The sequence below is a fragment of the Odocoileus virginianus genome, chromosome 15 (genome assembly GCF_023699985.2).
Source record: "Odocoileus virginianus isolate 20LAN1187 ecotype Illinois chromosome 15, Ovbor_1.2, whole genome shotgun sequence".
Classification (NCBI taxonomy): domain Eukaryota; kingdom Metazoa; phylum Chordata; class Mammalia; order Artiodactyla; family Cervidae; genus Odocoileus; species Odocoileus virginianus.
This window is the reverse complement of record NC_069688.1, coordinates 22,912,617-22,933,474: the sequence shown is the minus strand read 5'-3', so window position 1 is coordinate 22,933,474 and position 20,858 is coordinate 22,912,617. Positions and strand designations below refer to the sequence as shown.

The 20,858-nt window shown below is 39.1% G+C and overlaps 1 protein-coding gene across 1 annotated transcript in view; it reads left to right on the top strand.

Annotated features, from left to right (window-relative positions):
* The window catches only part of TRPA1 (transient receptor potential cation channel subfamily A member 1), a 56,259-nt gene extending 36,516 nt beyond the window's left edge, over positions 1-19,743 (top strand). The window contains exons 15-27 of the mRNA XM_020907330.2: positions 1,853-1,946; positions 3,866-3,925; positions 4,449-4,547; positions 6,227-6,297; positions 6,896-7,058; positions 8,211-8,300; positions 12,161-12,330; positions 12,890-13,019; positions 13,674-13,856; positions 15,763-15,831; positions 16,166-16,279; positions 17,956-18,056; positions 18,888-19,743. Of these exons, the coding sequence (XP_020762989.2) occupies positions 1,853-1,946; positions 3,866-3,925; positions 4,449-4,547; positions 6,227-6,297; positions 6,896-7,058; positions 8,211-8,300; positions 12,161-12,330; positions 12,890-13,019; positions 13,674-13,856; positions 15,763-15,831; positions 16,166-16,279; positions 17,956-18,056; positions 18,888-19,092 (1,549 nt within the window). The 3' untranslated portion in view covers positions 19,093-19,743. The remainder of the gene's footprint in view (positions 1-1,852; positions 1,947-3,865; positions 3,926-4,448; positions 4,548-6,226; positions 6,298-6,895; positions 7,059-8,210; positions 8,301-12,160; positions 12,331-12,889; positions 13,020-13,673; positions 13,857-15,762; positions 15,832-16,165; positions 16,280-17,955; positions 18,057-18,887) is intronic.
* Positions 19,744-20,858: the final 1,115 nt, after the last annotated feature.

Genomic DNA, 20,858 nt, shown 5'->3' with positions numbered 1-20,858 from the left:
TTTTCTTTTTTCTTTTTTTAATTTTTTTTCCATTTATTTTTATTAGTTAGAGGCTAATTACTTTACATCATTACAGTAGTTTTTGTCATACATTTAAATGAATTAGCCATGGATTTACATGTATTCCCCATCCCAGTCCCCCCTCCCACAAGATGGTAACGATAACCCTATATGCAAAACAGAAAAAGAGACTCAGATGTATAGAACAGACTTGTGGACTCTGGGAGAAGGTGAGGGTGGGATGTTTCAAGAGAACAGCATTGAAACATGTATATTATCTAGGGTGAAACAGATCCCTAAAATTTTTAATGAACTCTTTGAGTGACCACAGACACCCAAAGAGTTGCTTAATCTCTCTGGTCTTCAGCTTCCGTTTCTAAGTGACGGGAGCACAGACCCGATTCACAGCGCTCTTGTGAGGCTCCCAGGGTTCAGGTGTCTATAGCCTGTGGCAACATGGTCGTTGTCAGGCTGACTCTGCCCTGACTCACCTGACCTTGCCTGAAGCTCTCCTGCCCAGTGGAAACCCCCAAACTGGATGTTGGTGAAAATATTCTCCAAGGTAAATCCCTGTTGTGACCAGTGCCAGGAAATGGAATTTCCTTTAACCCATGATCTTGTGTGGCTGTGGGTTTTTTTAAACCGTACTCTAAGAAGTTTTAGTGATGAAGTTGGAGGGTAGTTTGTCCCGTGTCTCAAACATAATCTATTCTATATATTAGTCGTCACAGATAGATTTGCACCAAGGCCCAGCGTCACCCAGTAGTGGACTCAGAGATGAGCACTCTCATATTCATAGCAAACCAAGCCTGTGTTTTGGAGCATGGGCAGTCTGCAGGTCCCCCGACCCATTCTTCCTTAGAAGCACACTGCAACCTGGAGTTTTCTATTGATGGTACAGATATCCTAGATGGACTTTACTGATAGGGTTAACAGAAAATTTGTCTGGGTAGCTTTTAGAACTAGCCTCCTATTACAAAGATAGAATCTTGGAGATAAATGGGCTCTTTTTTACTTCCTGTTGTAGATTTCTTTCATTCTTGGTGTCATAATCATCTCCTTATCCTGTCCAACCAGATGGCAGTAAAGAAAGATGAAAATCTGCAATGTTCTCACAGAGCCCATGGTTATTAATGTACTTGATACATGTTGTTGCTGTTGTTTAGTTGCGCAGTCATGTCCTGCTCTTTTGTGACCCCATGAACTGTAGCCCACCAGGCTCCTCTGTCCATGTGATTTCCCAGGCAACAATACTGGAATGGATTGCCATTCCCTTCTCCAAGGGATCTTCCCGACCCAGGGATCGAACCCATTGTCTCCTGCTTGGCAGGCAGATTCTTTACCACTGAGCCACCTGGGAAGCCCTGATACATGTTACTCTGTAGTTTAATTCAATACATGATGTATACCTGGGTTAAAGGTAAAGTGTCATGTGCCCAGTACTATGTTGCTGTTGTGTGTTTGTGAATGTGGGTATCACCGTACAGCATGACCAGCTTTGAAGGTAATACCCCTTCATGACTTCAGGGGGAAATCAAGGTTAAAACCTACCTTCTTGAAAAGGCATTTAGATAAAGAGTCAGAACAGTGATTATAATAGCCATCCTTGAATTTGCATGAATTCTAATTTATAAATTCCTAATTTCCATGAATGAACAAGGATTTTATTGGATTGATTTCAGTTCACATATTGATTCCATTGGAACCAATCAGTTTCTCCTAAACTTAATAATCTTTAATTTCAACTAACCAATCAGTTTCTCCTAAAGATAGTAATATTGAATTTCAGCTGGTAGTTCTGTTGTTGCACACAACAGAAGGTTTAAGAATTGTGTTTATTATTTTTTTACAGATGGGAAGAGTGTTTCAAGGTTTTTAGTCATTGTTCTCCTACCAATAGATGTCCAGTCATAGAACTGGTAGAATACCTCCCTGAATGCATGAAAGTAAGTTCTAAAAACAAAATTCCTTTGGGTATATGCTTGGCATGTAATAAAATGTGAGGATTTATTGTTGTAATCACAACCTAAACATAGTAATTTCCATCTTTAAAGTTAAGCATCTAGTTTTATATAGGCTTCAAGGGAATCTAGCCAACAAATTTGAGAAGGACATACTTGGATTAAAAAATTCTGTTAGTGGTTATGTGCAATGTAGGAAAATATGTTAAACATTTTTTTTATTCAAACAATCCAAGTCTAGAGCAGAGAGCACTAGTGGAGGTTGCCAGCTGAATAAAGTCTCTAGATGTGGGGGTTTAGGGGCATGCGTGTTATTCTTTCAAATTTGCATTTATTAGTTGTGAACATGATTTCAAATTTTCTCAGTAATTCCAGTTGTTGGGATCTGTCCTAATGAATAATCAAATGTATAGACAGATTTATGTGCAGTGATGCTTCCTGCAGCATTATGAATAATAATAAAAAGTTATAAATATTCACATATGGAAAACATAGAAATTACTCCAAAATGCTACTAAGAATTACAGTTGTGATTATGATTTGGTTTTTCTTTTCTTCTTCATGTTACTATATATTTTCTAGTTCATTTTCTATAATGACTTGGTATTATTTTAGTGTTATGAATATTTTTTTAACTAGGGGAGGTTAAAAGCCTTTTAGTTTAGCCTCACATCACACATTTGAGTAACATACACAATCCTTCCCCCATGACCTTCCCCTTCCCCTGGTAGCCCAGCCTTCACTTTGCCTGTGCTGGTTATTACAAAGCTTTCAAACTGTTATAGCCAGGCCTGTGTCTGGTTCTTCCTTGCACAGCACAATTGACTGGACTTGTCTTTCTTTTTCATGATGTCTTTTACGACTCCTAGTACTGCTGCTGGGTCATCAACAGAGACCGCCTCAAAATTTTTAAGTTGCCTTGGTGCTTGAGACCAGCCAGGACAGGCATGCCCTCCTAGTGGGGCCTGAGTCCCTGTGTCTCCCCTTCAGGGTGCTGTCCAGCCCTCTACCCTTGTGTCCTGCAGGTGGGGTCGACCAGATGTCCCAGGAACTCCAAGGGACCCACTGATGGAGTCACCTGGGGCCTTGTGTCCATATCTGGTTTCAAGAGGGTAGACTGGGCAGAATTTCTTTCTCAGGATCATGATTTGGGGCCACCAGAAAGGTCCCAACACACAGATTTGGAGTTACTCAAATTGTTTATATAGTAGACAAATATCAAAATATCAAAATATTTGTCCCCCTCAAAATATCTGTCCCTACAATTCCCAGGGGAGGATCTAATGCTTAACTCTTAAGTGATTTCTCCCTTAACTGAGCATCTCGAGGGCCTCCAACTGTTTGTCACTATATTATCCATGGCCTAACATCCTGTCCATACCACTTTGGATGTGAACTTTGTCAGTGCTGCTCAGTAAGCCAGGTACAGAAGCAAACACAATATTCCAGGATCAGATGATACAGAAGAAGCAACCTAGACTGTGGGAAGAACTCAGGACTCAGCTGAAAAGTCTCCATTAAGACAATTAAGTTATCACTAGAAGATGATAAGCAAAGGAATCCTCAATCATTCACATGTTTTCTAGAAACCTAGAAAAACATCAAGTTTTAGGCAAAGCAAATGGAATATTTCTTACCTAAAATTTAGTGAATGCAGTTTCATTCTCAGGTGCGTATTTTTCTATATCACTTGGTATTGCTGAGGCATGCAGTAGTACATGTTAACACTTCATGTTTTAGACTTTGTTCCTGAATAACTAAAATCGTAGTGTACAAGTCTTTGAGATACAAGAAGCAAAGGAAGGGGAAGGAAATATCTTGGGTATTATTTTAGAAATGGGACCAAATTCCATCTTGGATCTAGTCTCCTGCCCAGTAGCTTAGCCAGTCTTTCTCTCTCAAAGGTACTTTTAGATTTCTGCGTGATGCCCTCCACAGAAGACAAGTCCTCCCAAGACTACCATGTAAGTTTATTTTATCATAATAACTTGAAATGTATTCTCTTTAGGGAATAGTAAAAATAATGTTACTAGAACTCCAAAATCTCAAAAGATGGTAATTGTCTTCATTTCTCATATGATTATATTATCTACTTATGAGATAATTTTTTCCCTTGGATATGCAGTTTTCTCTCATGATTTTAATTGTTTCTAATAGTTTTATTTAGCCTTATTATTTATATCTTTATATTTTCTTGGGTAATGTTGCCTGAAGAATGAAATCCTAAAAGATCTAAGTGGTCTTTCTAGAAGACATTTTTTTCCCACAACTAGAGAGTTAGAAAAGAATCAAATACCCTGTTATGACATTTATTTTTTGAAATGAATACAGAATAACTTACTTTACTTTTCTTCAGGTTAAATGGTTCAACTTTATTTGAATCACTTAATTTTCAGCAGAATGATAGGGTTGCATATTTGATGTGTTAAGAACGACTTTGGGGGCCTATGCTAGACTGCAATTTTTAAAAATTGTTATCTTCTACAGATTGAGTATAATTTCACATATCTTCAGTGTCCATTAGAATTCACCAAAAAAGGAGCACCTGTACAGGACATTGTATATGAGCCTCTTTTAACTCTCAATGTAAGTCCACTATTTTCCTTATTCAGGTAGTTTCTACATGAATTCTGTAATGTTTGGTATGATAGTTGCAGGAAGGAGTCTGGAGAGAATTCCAGATTTATGGTTTGATCTTTGTGTATGCCATACAGCCTAACTCTTTATTTGTTAGTAAATAAAGCAATCATTTTGTATGATTGCTGTAATTTGGTGCCCTTAAAGTTCCACACTGTTGATCACCTTAGTCCTAATGGTTATGCTAGACCTGCCCAACCCAGAATCCAATAAACCGTGAACAACACAGGCTGACGATCAGCATCTGCTCCTACCTCCATCCACTTCAATGTAGACATATATATATGTTTCCTACAGTGTAAAACCACAGGATAATGCAGGGGATGACAGTTTACAATCATCGATTCCAAATTCAGCTAACCACTGGCCTCCAGGGTAAATGCGAACCTCTCAGCAGCTCTTATATCCTTCTGGAAGAGTGAACCCAATCTGAAAGCAGGCCCTAATCTCACAGTTTGGACCCAAATTTCCCAAGAGACTGGCTCCAAACCAGTTTTTATTCCAAAGAGTGCTTTTACATTTCTAGTAAGTGAGGTCGTGAAAGCCTTGCAGATGATCTGCTTTAGGGTAAACCAGGAGTTTCAGACTCAACTGCAGAGGAAAACAGGTGTCAAATGAGTGGGTTTCTGGTCTAAAAGGACAGCAGCTACTAGTTTCGACAGATTTTAGCCACGTGGAGCAGCAGACTTGTGGTGTAAATATTGGCAACACAAAAACTTGTGTACATGTGAAAGAAAACATTTGAAGGCTGGATGGCAAATGGTGGTGTAGGATCCAGACTGTTCTCTCTAATATAGTATCTGAACCACTTGTGACTGCTTAAATGAAAATTAGTGAAAATTAAAATAAAGTTAAAAATTCATTTCTTCATTTGCAATAGCTATGTTTCAAGTCCTCAGAAGCCTATGTGTCTTGTAGCTCTTTTGCTTAACAGCACAGGTATAGAAATTTTCATCACTGCAGAAAGTTCCATTGGACAGAACTGTTCTAGTTCAATTAAGAACTTTCATTTACCTTAAATGAATTCATTTCCCTTTGTGGAAGCCTTTGATACAGACCATAGTACCAGCCATCACCTAATGTGAAATCTAAAAGGCTGACTGATGGGAATTCCTGGCTGTCCAGTGGTTAAGACTCCCCCTTCCGAGGCAAGGGGGTGCCGGTTCACCAGTTCAATCCCTGGTTGGGGAGCTAAGATCCCACATGCCTCATGGCCAAAAAAAGCAAAACATAAAAAAATAAACAATATTGTAACAAATTCAATAAAGATTTCAAAAATTGTCCATGTTAAAAAAAAAAATCTTTAAAAGACCTACTGAGTACTTGGAGTGTGAAGGAAGAAGAGACATGTGGATCTTATGCCTGTAAGACTGGCGATGACAACTGACTCTCACATCTGTTCTATGCAAATCGTTTTAGCATCTATATAAAATGGTTCTCTCTAGATTGTGAGTGTTTTTTTTAATATATTCTTGATATAATTTTTGATTTTTCAAGTTTTCTGAAATAAGCAAGTGTTGTTTTGATTAAATTCAAAATAAAGTTATAAAGCCAGCAAACAAAAAGCTGAGTTTATACTCAAGAGTTTAATGTGATTGTATTTTTATTGATCTTTCCTTATTTTTCAGGCAATGGTGCAACATAACCGCATAGAGCTTCTCAACCACCCTGTGTGTAAAGAATACTTACTTATGAAATGGTGGGTATTAAGTAATGTTTCTTTTGAATGATGCTCTCATTAAATTTACTAAAAATCTTTCAAAACAAAAAATAAATTTACCCAGTAATATTCGATTGTAAAAAATCTTCTAAATAATTGTTTAATGGTATTAGAATACTTTATATTTTATTACTTCTAATGTTTTATGTTTTGAAAAAGAAATATGTCAAAGGCAAATTTTGGTATTAAAAATGTTGGTATTAATATATCTTTGGCATTAAATGAAATATTTGGGGGGATCATTATATAAAACACAAAGAAGCATTCCTGGGCTCTGCAGTTTAGCAGACAATGAAGTAACAAGAGTATTCCAGGGAAGAGCATTAAACTTGGAGTCAGAGCTAAAGTTCCTTCCATTAATTGGTGAGAGATTTTAAGTAAGTCATTAATTTCCTAGGAAGTTGTGATTCCTTTCTGGAAATGAAAAAGGCAAATTCCAAAATCTTTGGCTTTCAAGTTCAATGAATTTATCAAATACATTTCCAGAAGAGACTATATATAACTCCTCCTTCTGCAGGTATCTTAACTAAATATTTGTGGTTGAAACTATTCAGTGTGCTTTGCTTATGTTTTGTAGGTTGGCTTATGGGTTTAGAGCCCATGTTATGAACCTAGGATCTTACTGTCTTGGTCTGTTTCCCATGACCTTTCTTGTTGTCAATATCAGACCAGGTATGGCTTTCAACTCAACTGGAATCATCAATGAAACTAGTGACCATTCAGAAATTTTAGACACCAAGGTATCTTCAATTGGTTTTTATATTCCAACTTTTTAAAACAAGATTTTCAGAACTGTGGGCTGGGCATTTTTTCTTTAGAAAATACTTTAACCTCATAATAAATCTGAACTATCAAGACTTTGTTTAATACAAAGAGCTTATAGAATTCATATATGTAGCAACTTCTAAAATCCTTTGTAGAATGAGAGGGAATATAAATAAATAGGTCAATAAATGAGCTCATCAACTAACAAAAGGAATTGACATGTATGAGAGCCAATGCACCTGACATGTATGAGGTACATTGACATGTACCTAGCTTAGATGGGTGCTGAAGTATAAAATTTAAAATAGGATATACAAGGAAGCAGGCTTCCCTGGTAGCTCAGCTGGTAAAGAACCTGCCTGCAACGCAGGAGACCCCGGTTAGACTTCTGGGTCGGGATGATCCCCTGGAGAGGGGATAGGCTACCCACCTCAGTATTAATGGGCTTCCCTAGAGGATCAGATGGTAAAGAATCTGGCTTCAATGTGGGAGACCTGGGTTTGATCCCTGGGTTGGGAAGATCCCTTGGAGGAGGGCATGGCAACCCACTCCAGTATTCTGGTCTGGAGAATCCCCATGGACAGAGAAGCCTGGCAGGGTACAGTCCACAGGGTCGCAAAGAGTCGGACATGACTGAATGACTAAGCATATACAAGGAAGCAGATTTCTAGCTGCCAAGGATCCTGGGGAGGGGGAGGTGATGCTTGGCGGGGACAGGATTTCCATTTGGAGGTGATGAAACAGTCATGGCACTAGGTAATAGTTGTATCACATTGTGAATGTACTTCATGCCACAGAATTGTATGTTTCAAAAGGTAACTGTATATGTAAAATGTAACATTTTTGAAATGTAAATTTTGTTATGTATATTTTACCACAGTGAAAAAATTATATAGATCTATAGATTCATATTCCTTTTGAATTCAATTGGCAACCTCTATTAATAAAGACATTATGAAATGACTGTGTTGTTTTTATATTGGCATCACAGCAATTTTCTGTTTAAAGCAAAACTGGACAGTACCTAGAAATAAAAGTGGAGAAAAACAAATGTTTAATACTGAAAATGATGAAGAAAAGTATTACTTTCTTGGTACCCTTTATAACTGTTTGTCTTTTTGTTTCAGAATTCCTATGCTATAAATTTCTGTATGATTTTAGTTTTGCTATCAAGTATATTAGGATACTGCAAAGAAGTGGCCCAAATTTGCCAACAGGTACATGATATGTTTTATATCATTACAATTGCGAATATTTTAATATGCAAAATGTAGATTGATTGCTAAACTATTATATAACTTATGTCAGAATAAAATCACATATCTGGATGAATGTATAAATCAGAAATAACAAGTATAAACTCTTCAAAATGCAGAAATCACATGATTTCAGATAAGGCTCCTGCATTGGATGGTGCCTATTTGATTATCTGAAGCAAGAGATTTCAGTTTTATTAGTATGTATGTGTCTATCAAGTATCTTAGGATACCACAAAGAAATGACCCAAATTTTCCAACAGATACATGATATGTTTTATATCTTTACAGTTGCAAATATTAGATTTAAGGGACTAGATCTGATAGACAGAGTGTCTGATGAACTATGGATGGAGGTTCGTGACATTGTACAGGAGACAGGAATCAAGACCATCCCCAAGAAAAAGAAATGCAAAAAAGCAAAATGGCTGTCTGAGGAGGCCTTACAAATAGCTGTGAAAAGAAGGGAAGTGAAAAGCAAAGGGGAAAAGGAAAGATATACCCATTTGAATGCAAAGTTCCAAAGAATAGCAAGGAGAGATAAGAAAACCTTCCTCAGCGATCAGTGCAAAGAAGTAAAGGAAAACAATAGAACGGGAAAGACTAGAGATCTCTTCAAGAAAATTAGAGTTACCAAGGGAACATTTTATGCAAAGATGGGCTCAATAAAGGACAGAAATGATAGGGACCTAACAGAAGCAGAAGATGTTAAGAAGAGGTGGCAAGAATACACAGAAGAACTGTACAAAAAAGATCTTCACGACCCAGATAATCACAATGGTGTGATCACTCACCTAGAGCCAGACATCCTGGAATGTGAAGTCAAGTGGGCCTTAGGAAGCATCACTATGAACAAAGCTGTGGAGGCGATGGAATTCCAGTTGAGCTATTTCAAATCCTGAAAGATGATGCTGTGAAAGTGCTGCACTCAATATGCCAGCAAATTTGGAAAACTCAGCAGTGGCCACAGGACTGGAAAAGGTCAGTTTTCATTCCAATCCCAAAGAAAGGCAATGCCAAAGAATGCTCAAACTACCACACAATTGCACTCATCTCACACGCTAGTAAAGTAAAGCTTAAAATTCTCCAAGCCAGCCTTCAGCAATACGTGAACCGTGAACTTCCCATTCAAGTTGGTTTCAGAAAAGGCAGAGGAACCAGAGATCAAATTGCCAACATCTGCTGGATCATCGAAAAAGCAAGAGAGTTCCAGAAAAACATCTATTTCTGCTTTATTGACTATGCCAACGCCTTTGACTGTGTGGATCACAATAAACTGTGGAAAATTCTTAAAGAGATGGGAGTACCAGACCACTTGACCTGCCTCCTGAGAAATCTATACAGGTCCGGAAGCAACAGTTAGAACTGGACGTGGAACAACAGACTGGTTCCAAATAGGAAAAGGAGTATGTCAAGGCTGTATATTGTTACCCTGCTTATTTTACTTATATACAGAGTACATCATGCAAAATGCTGGGCTGAAGGAAGCACAAGCTGGAATCAAGATTGCCGGGAGAAATATCAATAACCTCAGATATGCAGATGACACCACCCTTATGGCAGAAAGTGAAGAAGAACTAAAGAGCCTTTGATGAAAGTGAAAGAGGAGAGTGAAAGTGTTGGCTTAAAGCTCAACATTCAGAAAACTAAGATCGTGGCATCTGGTCCCATCACTTCATGGCAAATAGATGGGGAAACAGTGGAAACAGTGACTGACTTTATTTTTCTGGGCTCCAACATCACTGCAGATGGTGATTGCAGCCATGAAATTAAAAGACCCTTACTCCTTGGATGGAAAGTTATGACCAACCTAGACAGCATATTAAAAAGCAGAGACATTACTTTGCCAACAAAGGTCCATCTAGTCAAGGTTATGGTTTTTCCAGTGGTCATGTATGGATGTGAGAGTTGGACTACAAAGAAAGCTGAGTGCTGAAGAATTGATGCTTTTGAACTGTGGTGTTGGAGAAGACTCTTGAGAGTCCCTTGGACTGCAAGGAGATACAACCAGTCCATCCTAATGGAAATCAGTCCTGGGTGTTCCTTGGAAGGACTGATGTTGAAGCTGAAACTCCAATACTTTGGCCATCTGATGCAAAGAGCTGACTCATTGGGAAAAGACCATGATGCTGGGAAAGATTGAGGGCAGGAAGAGAAGGGAATGACAGAGGATGAGATGGTTGGATGGCATCACCGACTCAATGGACATGGGTTTGGGTGGACTCCGGGAGTTGGTGATGGACAGGGAGGCCTGGTGTGCTGTGGTTCATGGGGTTGCAAAGAGTTAGACACGACTGAGTGACCGAACTGAACTGAACTGATGTGTCTACCCAGCTCCAGTGAAGTTTTGAAAGACTTCTCTGTGTTTTCTCTGAGATATATTTCATATTTTGCTAACACACAGATTTTTTCAATTTGATAATTTTAAGTGTCACTGTTTACAGAGCTAATTTTAGGTGTGACTATTTATTTGGCTTAAGACTCCATTTCAAATGGATCTTTTAATTGCTTTCCTAATAGGAATGCTTTATTTTATTGGATAAAATTTCAAATTACAATGGAATTTGGAAACTTTTTATTGCATAATTTTTACAGGTGGCTCAGTGATAAAGAATCCACCTGCCATTCCAGGAGACTCAGGTTCAATCCCTGAGATGGGAAGATCCCCTGGAGAAGGAAATGGCAACCCACTCCATTATGCTTACCTGAGAAATCCCATGGACAGGGGAACCTGACCAGCTACAGTCTGTGGGTTCACAAAGTTGGACATGACTTAGCAACTAGACAAAAACAATGTCTTTTTAAATAGGTGAACACACATTCAGATCAGACACAAGGTTTATATAAATTATATGTAGGTCTTTGATGTAGTTGATAAATGGCTTCAATCATTTATCTGTCAATTTGGAGGCTTAAAGTCTTTTATTATTCATTTTTTGGTATAATTTTGTGTTTTTTATAAGTCATATAGCTTTTATACAACACCTCATTTTCTGAAAGAATTTACTATGTTACATTTTATAAGCACAAGGATATTTGCATTAAAGAATGTTGGTAGTAATAACAGTGTTTTGCATTTGTCTGATACTATACATCACAAGTACACACACACACACACACATTTCCATTAAATTGTCAAAATTCTGAGAGTTAAGACTGTGTTGTTCCACTATTTCTTAAATGATTTAGGGCATATTATTTAATCTCTCTTGTCCTTATTTTTATTTTTTAAAGATGAGAATTACAAATGACAGTTTATATTGAACTGTAAAGTTGTATGATTTCTCTACTAATTTTGGTCTCCACAGCTCCTTATTGATATGTAAATGGTCTACCCTCTAGGAAATCTGATATTCAAAACATGAACTATTTAAGAATAGGAGATGATACCAAATCATTATGGTAATTAAGTCTTAGCACAGGCCCCAAACTTCCTTAGAGGCAGCTTTAGTTCATTGCTGAGAAATCTACGTGCATGTCCTTCTATAGACAGAAAGGAATTACTAAAACAACTTGCAGCCCCCCAGGAGTTTCCTTAAGATGGAGTGAACTTTATGAGCAAAGCCTTGAAACTTATAGAACTGCTTAGGCTCCCAAAATGCCAGGTCAGCAGGAGAGGCTGGGGCACCTCTAATACTGATCTGTACCCAAGACTCTGAGTTAAGTCCGGGATGGCAAGAGCTGGTAGCCCCTTGGTCATAAACTTCTCACCAGCTGTAATGCCAGAAAAATGTTGTTACTGATTACATATATATAACCATCCATAAGTTGCTAGGTCTCAGGTTGTACATGTGGTAATTCTTTATTCTTTTCAACCCCAGAAAAGGAATTACTTTTTGGATAAGGACAATGCAGCTGAATGGATCATCTACACAACCAGCATCATATTTGTGTCACCCTTGTTCATCAGGATACCAGCATATGTGCAGTGGCAGTGTGGAGCAATTGCTATATTCCTCTATTGGATGAACTTCTTATTGTATCTTCAGAGGTAAAACCAGCTTGAATGACTTCTACATCCTTTGCTGTTGTTATTGTGTAGACACTAAGTCATGTCCGACTCTTTGCAACCCCATGAACTGTAGTCTGCCAGGCTCCTCTGTCCACGGGAATTCCCAGGCAAGAATACTGAGTGGGTTGCCATTTCCTTCTCCAGCGCATCTTCCTGACTCAGGGATAGACCCCATGTCTCTTGCGTCTCCTGCATTAGCAGGCGAATTCTTTACCACTTTGCCACCTGGGAAGCCCGTAAGCAATTGGCAGCATTATCTTTGATACTGGGAAGCTATGAAATAATTTCCAGTGGCCAAGTGGTAAAACAGTTCAAGATAAACATTAGGAAGAAGTACAACAAAAGAAACAGCAGTTTGACAGTTTGAAAATTGAAGGCTTGACTCGTCACAAATTCTCATGTCCCTTTCTGAAAGTAGAGGGCCTCAGTGATCTCATCTATGAAACTTAGTACCTAGTGCCTCATAACTATTGAACTAAATGAAATTCAGTTTCAGCAGAAAAGTGAGTAAATGTTGTAATTTTCAAAATATCCCTAGATTTGAAAAGTGTGGAATTTTTATTGTGATGTTGGAGGTGATCATGAAAACTCTGTTGAAATCGACAATTGTGTTTGTCTTCCTTCTTGTGGCTTTTGGACTCTGCTTTTACGTGCTCCTGAATATACAGGTGAGGTATTTGCATGAGTCATTGATTTTGTTGCTGTGAATACTGGGAATATGTATTTATACTTAAATCTTAATGGTGTACAAAATTCATAATAACCTCACAATATTTGAATATTTTTTATCTGATATAATAGCATTCACATGATATTTATTACAGGGAAAAGTATAGTCTTACTCAATGACTTTGTCCATTGTCAGAAAGTTTGTCTAGTACATGATGATCTGTTACATGTGCAGAAAAAATCTTTCTGATGACGTGTTGCTGTTGTTGTTTAGTCACATCCACCTCTCTTTTGTGACAATGTGGACTATAGGCCACCAGGTTCCTCTGTCTATGGGATTTCTCAGGCAAGATTACTGGAGTGGGTTGCCATTTCCTCTTCCAGGGGATCTTTCCGACCCAGGGAATGAAGCTGTGTCTCCCGTTTGGCAGGCAGATTCTTTACCACTGAGCCACCAAGGAAGCCTTTTGGATGACTTTACCACCAGTTTATTAGTATTAATAGTTCTTATCACTGTATTTCAGTAGCTATATTCTTAGGACTTTTTTTTTTTAAGTATTTTAAATGTGATTTCTATCATTTCACTCTCTAGAAAACATTTTTTTCATTATATGCATTTTAAATTTCATTTTCCCCTTACTATCTTTCCCCAGGATGCTTTCAGCTCTCCGTTCCTTTCTATAATGCAGACCTTCAGCATGATGCTAGGAGACATCAATTATCATGATGCCTTCCTAGAGCCATATTTGAGGAATGAATTGAAGTATCCATTTCTGTCCTTTGTACACCTTATCACATTCACCATGTTCGTCCCAATTGTCCTCATGAATTTACTTGTAAGTAATTTATCCTTCTGTTTGCTGTCGGTAGATCACTTGGGATATTTAAGAATGAAAATGCTTTTTACCCTCTTTTGTCTCCTTTCATGAAGGTGGAAAAAGAATTGCTATAAAATTCATTTATTCAACATTCATTAGTACCTGGGGCGAGCCAGGCAGTGTGAGGTTGGGGGATGCTAAAATGCATCTATTTGGCAAATATTTACCAAGAACCTACCAAAATGCCAGACACTGATACAGGCCCAACAGTGGTGAATAAAACAGACCAATACCCAGCCCTGACATGATTATAAACTTGTCATGAAGATGAGTAGTAAACAAATAAATATGTAGCCTGACATCACAGGGGTGATAAATGCCGTGAAGAAGTACGAAGTATCGACAGAGTAATAAAGTAATGATGAACAGTGGGTGCTGCTTTGCAGCTGGGCTAAGGGTCAGAGGTTAGCCAGAGATCTTCATGGAGTGGCGGATTAAGACCTCATCTCTGCCCTAGAATTTCTCATTGACTCCCTGGAGATTCAAGCGGGGAAGAGGCGTTCATGCAGGGGGCATCGGCAGCATCCAGCTGCCACCTCTGAGCCAGTCAGAGCCTGGATGCCCTCAGCAGACACAAGTGTTCTCTTCCACAGAGAGTCTGCTCTGGCCACAGGCATCTTGGTTGATGCAGACAGAAATACATCCCAGTTCCGGGTCCATGGGGAGCCTTTGCTGGCAAAATTGTTACTGAATGTGTGACTGTCCATAGAAATAAATATTTATAGATAAATAAATTAAATGGACAAGCACACATTCAGTACATTTTGTCTGAATCTGACTATACAGCAGAGACTGTGCTAGGCAGTGTTGATGGAAAGAAAAAAAATAAAGACTACTTAATGTTTTGATTCATGCTGTTGTTGAGTCACTAAGTTGTGTCCGACTCTTGCAATCCCATGGACTGTTCTAAGCACTGGGCATACAGTGGTGTCCTGGGCAGACAGAGTCCTTCTCTCATGGAATTCACTTGACTCTGAGCTTCTTGAGAGCACGGACTGGTTTTTTCTCTCTGGCTACCACCTGTACGAGGCTGATTTGGCATAGACAGGTGTGAAGTTCCTAACAAGTGATGAGAGAGTGAGTGAATGTAGCTGATTTAATTCAGGTTCAGTAGAACTGAGCTGACAACTTACCTCACTTAATTCTACCTAGCCGTGGATTTCTAGAGGGAGATTTTATCAGTGCCTCACTCACCTTTAAAGTGTACCTTTTCCTCCCAAAATATATGGAAGATATAAATTCCTTCCATTCCCTCAGTTTAATGTTTTAGCTTTTCCATGTTGTCAGGTCACTCTTGTTTACCTCAAGTGCTCAACTCCTGGAGTTTGCAACCATATTGTATGGTTATACCAATCCCAGGCTTTCCTTGTGGCTCAGCTGGTAAAGAACCTGCCTGCAATGTGGGAGACCTGGGTTTCTATCCCTGGGTTGGGAAGATCCCCTGGAGAAGGGAAAGGCTACCCACTCCAATATTCTGGCCTGGAGAATCCCATGGGCTATATGTAGTCCATGGGGTCGTAAAGAGTCGGACACGGCTGAGTGACTTTCACTTCACCCCTGTCCTGTCCAAAAGTAACATATTTTCATTTTAAGTTAAGCTGTTAATCTGTGTTAATCTGCAGGTTAATCTGTGTGCCCTCACTTTTCACAAGAACACTTATGACTACTGGACCCACTGATGTGACCACCACTGTTAAAAAGGTCTACAGGCTTTTGCAGATTTCTGTACAGTGTGTAAGCACAGTGTCTTGAGGCCACTGCTAGTAAATTTCATGCCCACTCTGACTGTAGTCAAAGGGACTACACACGCACTTTTAGATGAGTCATTAAACCAATAGTGATTCGCTGCCCTGTTGTCCTTCAGATTGGTTTGGCAGTTGGTGACATTGCTGAGGTCCAGAAACATGCACTGTTGAAGAGAATTGCCATGCAGGTAAGTGTTATATTTCATTATGACTTACTGAACTTACTAATGACTCCCCAATTATTCATGTATAAACACTGCTGATTTCTGAGAACACAGTTATTTCATACAGGTATTGTCTTAGCCCCGAGAGGTACCCCACCCTGCCGGCTCTTTGTGTCAGTGTAGCGATCCTGCTCTAGTCTGAGAGTCAGTAATCATGAAAAAGATTTCCCCCAACAATCTCAGCAGAGAAATTGGGTAATTGCCTGAGCCTCTTTCTAGGTTAGCATTTGGCCAGCCAGGTAGTTAGAGGCTGGACCAAGAACGTCAGTGATTCTTGTCAATAAATCCCAAACTTTAGGTGGAACTTCACACCAGCTTGGAGAAGAAGCTGCCACTCTGGTTCCTACACAAAGTTGATCAGAAATCTATCGTCGTGTATCCCAACAGACCCAGATACAGCAGAGGGATATTAGTAAGTACATGTGACAAATACCATCATCAATCACATGATATTGACATTCATTCATTGTGTTATCCCTAATGGTGCCTGTTTATGGGCAAAGTTCCGGTCTTCCGAGTGGCTCATCCATAGCCTCCGTGTTAAATATGTATCACATCCTCCGAGTCAGAGTAAAAGGTGGGTGGACCAGTGTAGGTATACTTCATTTGTTCTTCCTAGTCACATGTGACTTACATATATGTGGAGATATGTGTGTACATACATAGAATACATGTGTATATATACACAGGTACTTACACACACAAGGAGAGTGTACATTACAGAAAATATACAAAGTGTCAAAGACTGAACAAGGCTATTGCATTATAATGGAAAAGGAACTTATACTAACAGTCAGAAGTACTGGATTCTAATTCTTTCTGAGTTCTTCATAGGTTGAGTTTCCGTTATGTAGTTATAAATAATAAGGTCAATCTCATATGGGCTTAGGCTTTCTTCTGCACTGCATTGTTTCTCTGTTTGATTTCTCCCATAACTGAGGTTGCCATCACCACTGAAACACAGAAAGCTCAGCGGCTGATTCTCTGGCCTGGAGCTCACTGAGTTCCAGGCCCCTGTAGCCAACTGTCTATATGACATCTTCTCTGTGTGTCTCCAAGGTACCTCAAATTCTGCTGTTCGGAACAAATTCATGCAAAGCGCACTAATGATCTCTACTCCTCTTGCTTCACCTCCTCTCAACATCCCCTACAGGGAGAGGGTGAAACTATCCCATCTTTTTCCAGACCTTCATGTTTCATTGGATGTCAGCACCGTTTATTTGCCTGTGAGAGATGTTGTCCGTCTCCTTTCCCTTTGTCACCCTCACGCCCAATCGATCCCACGTTTGGCTCACCTGACTTCCCATGTGGCCTGTGCGAGTGGCCATCCTGTCTTGCCTGGATGGCTACAATTACCTCATTCCTGGTCATTTCACACCTGCCCTTGGCCCTTTGCAGGGCACTGCTGGTTTAAAAGACATTAAAAAGCTAACACAATATTGTAAAGCAATTATCCTCCAATTAAAAATAAATAAATTTTAAAAATATTTAAGAAAAGCAAAAATTCCTATGATAAACCATTATGGAAAAGAATATTAAAAAAGAATGTATATATAGGTATAATCAAATCACTTAGCTGTACAGCAAGAATTAATATTGTAAATCAACTTCATTTCAATAAAAATAAATAAATAAGAAAAAAGACACTAAATTTAAAAAAAAAAACTGTATTTCAGAAATTTCCCCATGTGACATTAAGTTGTGTTGGATAATGGTGCAGAACAGTTTGAGAAAAATAAGAACCCATCATGTGTGGAATACCACTATTTGTGTTGGACATTTTTAATGAGAAAATATAATATGGTTCGGTCACACCTTTTCCTAAGCAATCCCCTATTCCAGTTTACTCCATCTTCTATGTTAACTATACATCTTATAGATCCCTCAGTTACATGTGTGACTTCGTTTTGTGGCTGTTTGTATTTGTCTGTTTCTATCCAGAGGCTGTGAACTCCTTTGAGGGCCATGATTGCGTCTCTGAATATTTGTGCTGGCATGCCCACCTTGTAGCTGACTCATGGCACCTGTTCAGGAACTAGTTCCTGAACGGAGTTCTACCTGAATAACTATTAATCTCTTATCCCATAGCGTGGTGTATTTCATTATATCTTTTGCCCCCACGAAACAAGACAAGAAATACCAAATGTTGATACATCTTTAGAAACAGAAATAATGAAGCAAAAGTACCGGTATGTATTTTTCCTTTTATCTGTATTTGAAAAATTTAACACTCTAAATAATGATGAACAGTAAAAGTCTCTGTTGTCTAATTGTGTTTATTTATATTGTCATGCTTTAATTGATGATGTGGCTAGTATACTGAGAATTTTGAGACTGCTTCTTTTTAGACCCAACAACTGATTGGCTGCTACTGACAAATCATTTTGCCTAACAGTATCCTAAACTGCATTCTTCATCAGCTGTCTGAATTCTTACATCAAAACTCTAGACGCTTTGAGGATCCCTGGAGAAACTATGCAGTGTACAGTGGTGAAGCATGAGGGCTTCAGGGCTAATTTACCTGCTTTCAAAGACCTACTCAACTGTTTTCTAACTGCACGACCCTAGGCAAGGCGTTTAACATGCCTGTGAAACTGTGTTTTAATCTTTAAAATGGGGATGAAAATTTAACTTGGGAGAACCACTTAAACTTTTAAAATATGTATTCATTAAGAGGATCATGACTACTGAAAGTCAAAGTGATAGTCAGTCAGTCAAGTCGGACTCTTTGAGACCTTATGGACTGTAGCCTGCCAGGCTTCTCTGTCCATGGGATTTCTGTCCATATTCTTTCCAGGCAAGAATACTGGAGTGGAGTGCATTTTCCTTCTCCAGGGGATCTTCCCAACCCAGGGATTGAACCCGGGTCTCCTGCATTGCAGGCAGATTCTTAACCATCTGAGCCGCCAGGGAAGCCCTTGGTACAGTTAATCTGATCTAGAACCCAGTACATAGCCTTCCTGTACTCAAGGATTGAAAGGATAATTGAAAATTAACCCATGAAATGTGTTTCCTTTCAGGCTGAAGGATCTCGGTTCTCTTCTGGAAAAACAGCATGAGCTTATTAAACTCATCATTCAGAAGATGGAAATCATCTCTGAGACAGAGGATGAAGATTACCACAGTTCTTTTCAAGACAGGTTTAAGAAACAGCAGTTAGAACAAAGGAATAGCAAATGGAATTGTGTATTGAGAGCAGTAAAGGCAAAAACACACAGTCCTTGAGTATCAGTTGTCCAACCGTGCAACCGGTTCCTGATGGTCGGGTGGGGGGGTTATGTGACTTACTGGGTCTACATTCCAATTTGGCAAGAGTGAAGAAAAAAGCAGAAATGTAATTCTGATTTCACTATACATGAAATCATGGTTCCTGTATTCTATATAAAAGGTAGACTCTGTTTCTCTTCATATTTTCTGCCAGTCACTATGTACAGGGATTATCCTTGCTAATAAGTTCAGGTTGGACTTTACCTCGAATTATTTGAGTGGGTGGAAAGCTCAATTACTAGAACACACATTGTAATGATAAGGAGTAATATGTGTAATAACTATTAAGCTAGAATACAAATGTCAATACTGGATCCCTGCTTAATAATTTACAGTAGGGCCATGCATTAGACAATGAAGTATTGTATGAGATCCCACCACTTGGTGTTAAAACTCTGTGTTGAAAAACTCTGTGCATGGAACTCTGTGTGCTCTATTCCCACCAAATAAATTCCCCACCTTCAGGCTGCTCCTAACACACCTGAAGTCACTTTGAGATGAGGCCCCAATTAATAGACCTTCTGTTATACATGAATTTCACTATATGTAGCATCTGTTATTTCTGTATATTTTGTTTCCTGCTGATGATAATAAATATCTATATAGTCACCCCAGGGATTATTGTGTGAGCCTTTCTATTATTAATACATTTGTTTTTGAGATTTGCAAAAACACTTCCATCATAGATGTCCTTTTTCTTTTGATGTCCAGTACAAAGTGTGATCAACACCTCATCATTGATCTTTCAAAGTCACTCTCTTGTTTCATTTTCCTCTTCGCCTCAAGTCTCATGGTACTCCCCCCGCCAGGAAACACCCTCTTTAATGAATGTCTTTGACCGGGTGTGCATTTTTGTGTTTTGCTGAACAGTGTTAAGTTTGGGGTGTGTTTTTACTTACCTGGGTGATTTGCTATGCTCTCTTTCTTACTTCTTGTTCTTACTTACTTCTTGTTCTCTTGCTTACTTCTTTCCATTGGACATTATGTCTGCAGGACATAACTGAGTTGCCCCCTGTCCAGTTAGTAAGAACTCCTGACAGCTGCTCACCGTCATGGTGTACACCCCCACAGAGGACTCATCTCTGCTCCAGAGATGGACACAGTGGTGTCCTCCCCCTTCCTCCATCACACACATTCCCAGACACTGCCATACAAACAGGTCAAGTGCTGAGTGACAATATATATTATGAAAAAAAACAACAGAGAACAGACTTGTGAACACAGCAGGGGAAGAAGAGGTTGAGACGAACTGAGAGAGTAGAATTGAAACATATACATTATCATATGTAAAACAGATAGCTAATGGGAAGAGCATCAAAGAACTGATTCTTTCAAACTGTGGTGCTGGAAAAGACTCTTGAGAGTCCCTTGGACAGCAAGGAAATCAAACTAGTCAACCCTGAAGGAAATCCAGCCTGAATATTCATTGGAAGGACTGATACTGAAGCTCCAATACTTTGTCCACCTGATGCAATGAGCCAGCTCATTTGAAAAGACCCTGATGATGGGGAAGATTGAGGGCAGGAAGATAAGGGGGCAACAGAGAATAAGATTGTTGGATGGCATCACCGACACAATGGACATGAGTTTGAGCAAACTCAGGGAGATAGTGAAGGACAGGGAAGCCTGGTGTGCTGCAGTCCATGGGGTCATAAAGAGTTAAACACGACTGAACAACAACAATGGGAAGAAGCTGTATAATACAGGGAGCTCAAGCTGGTGCT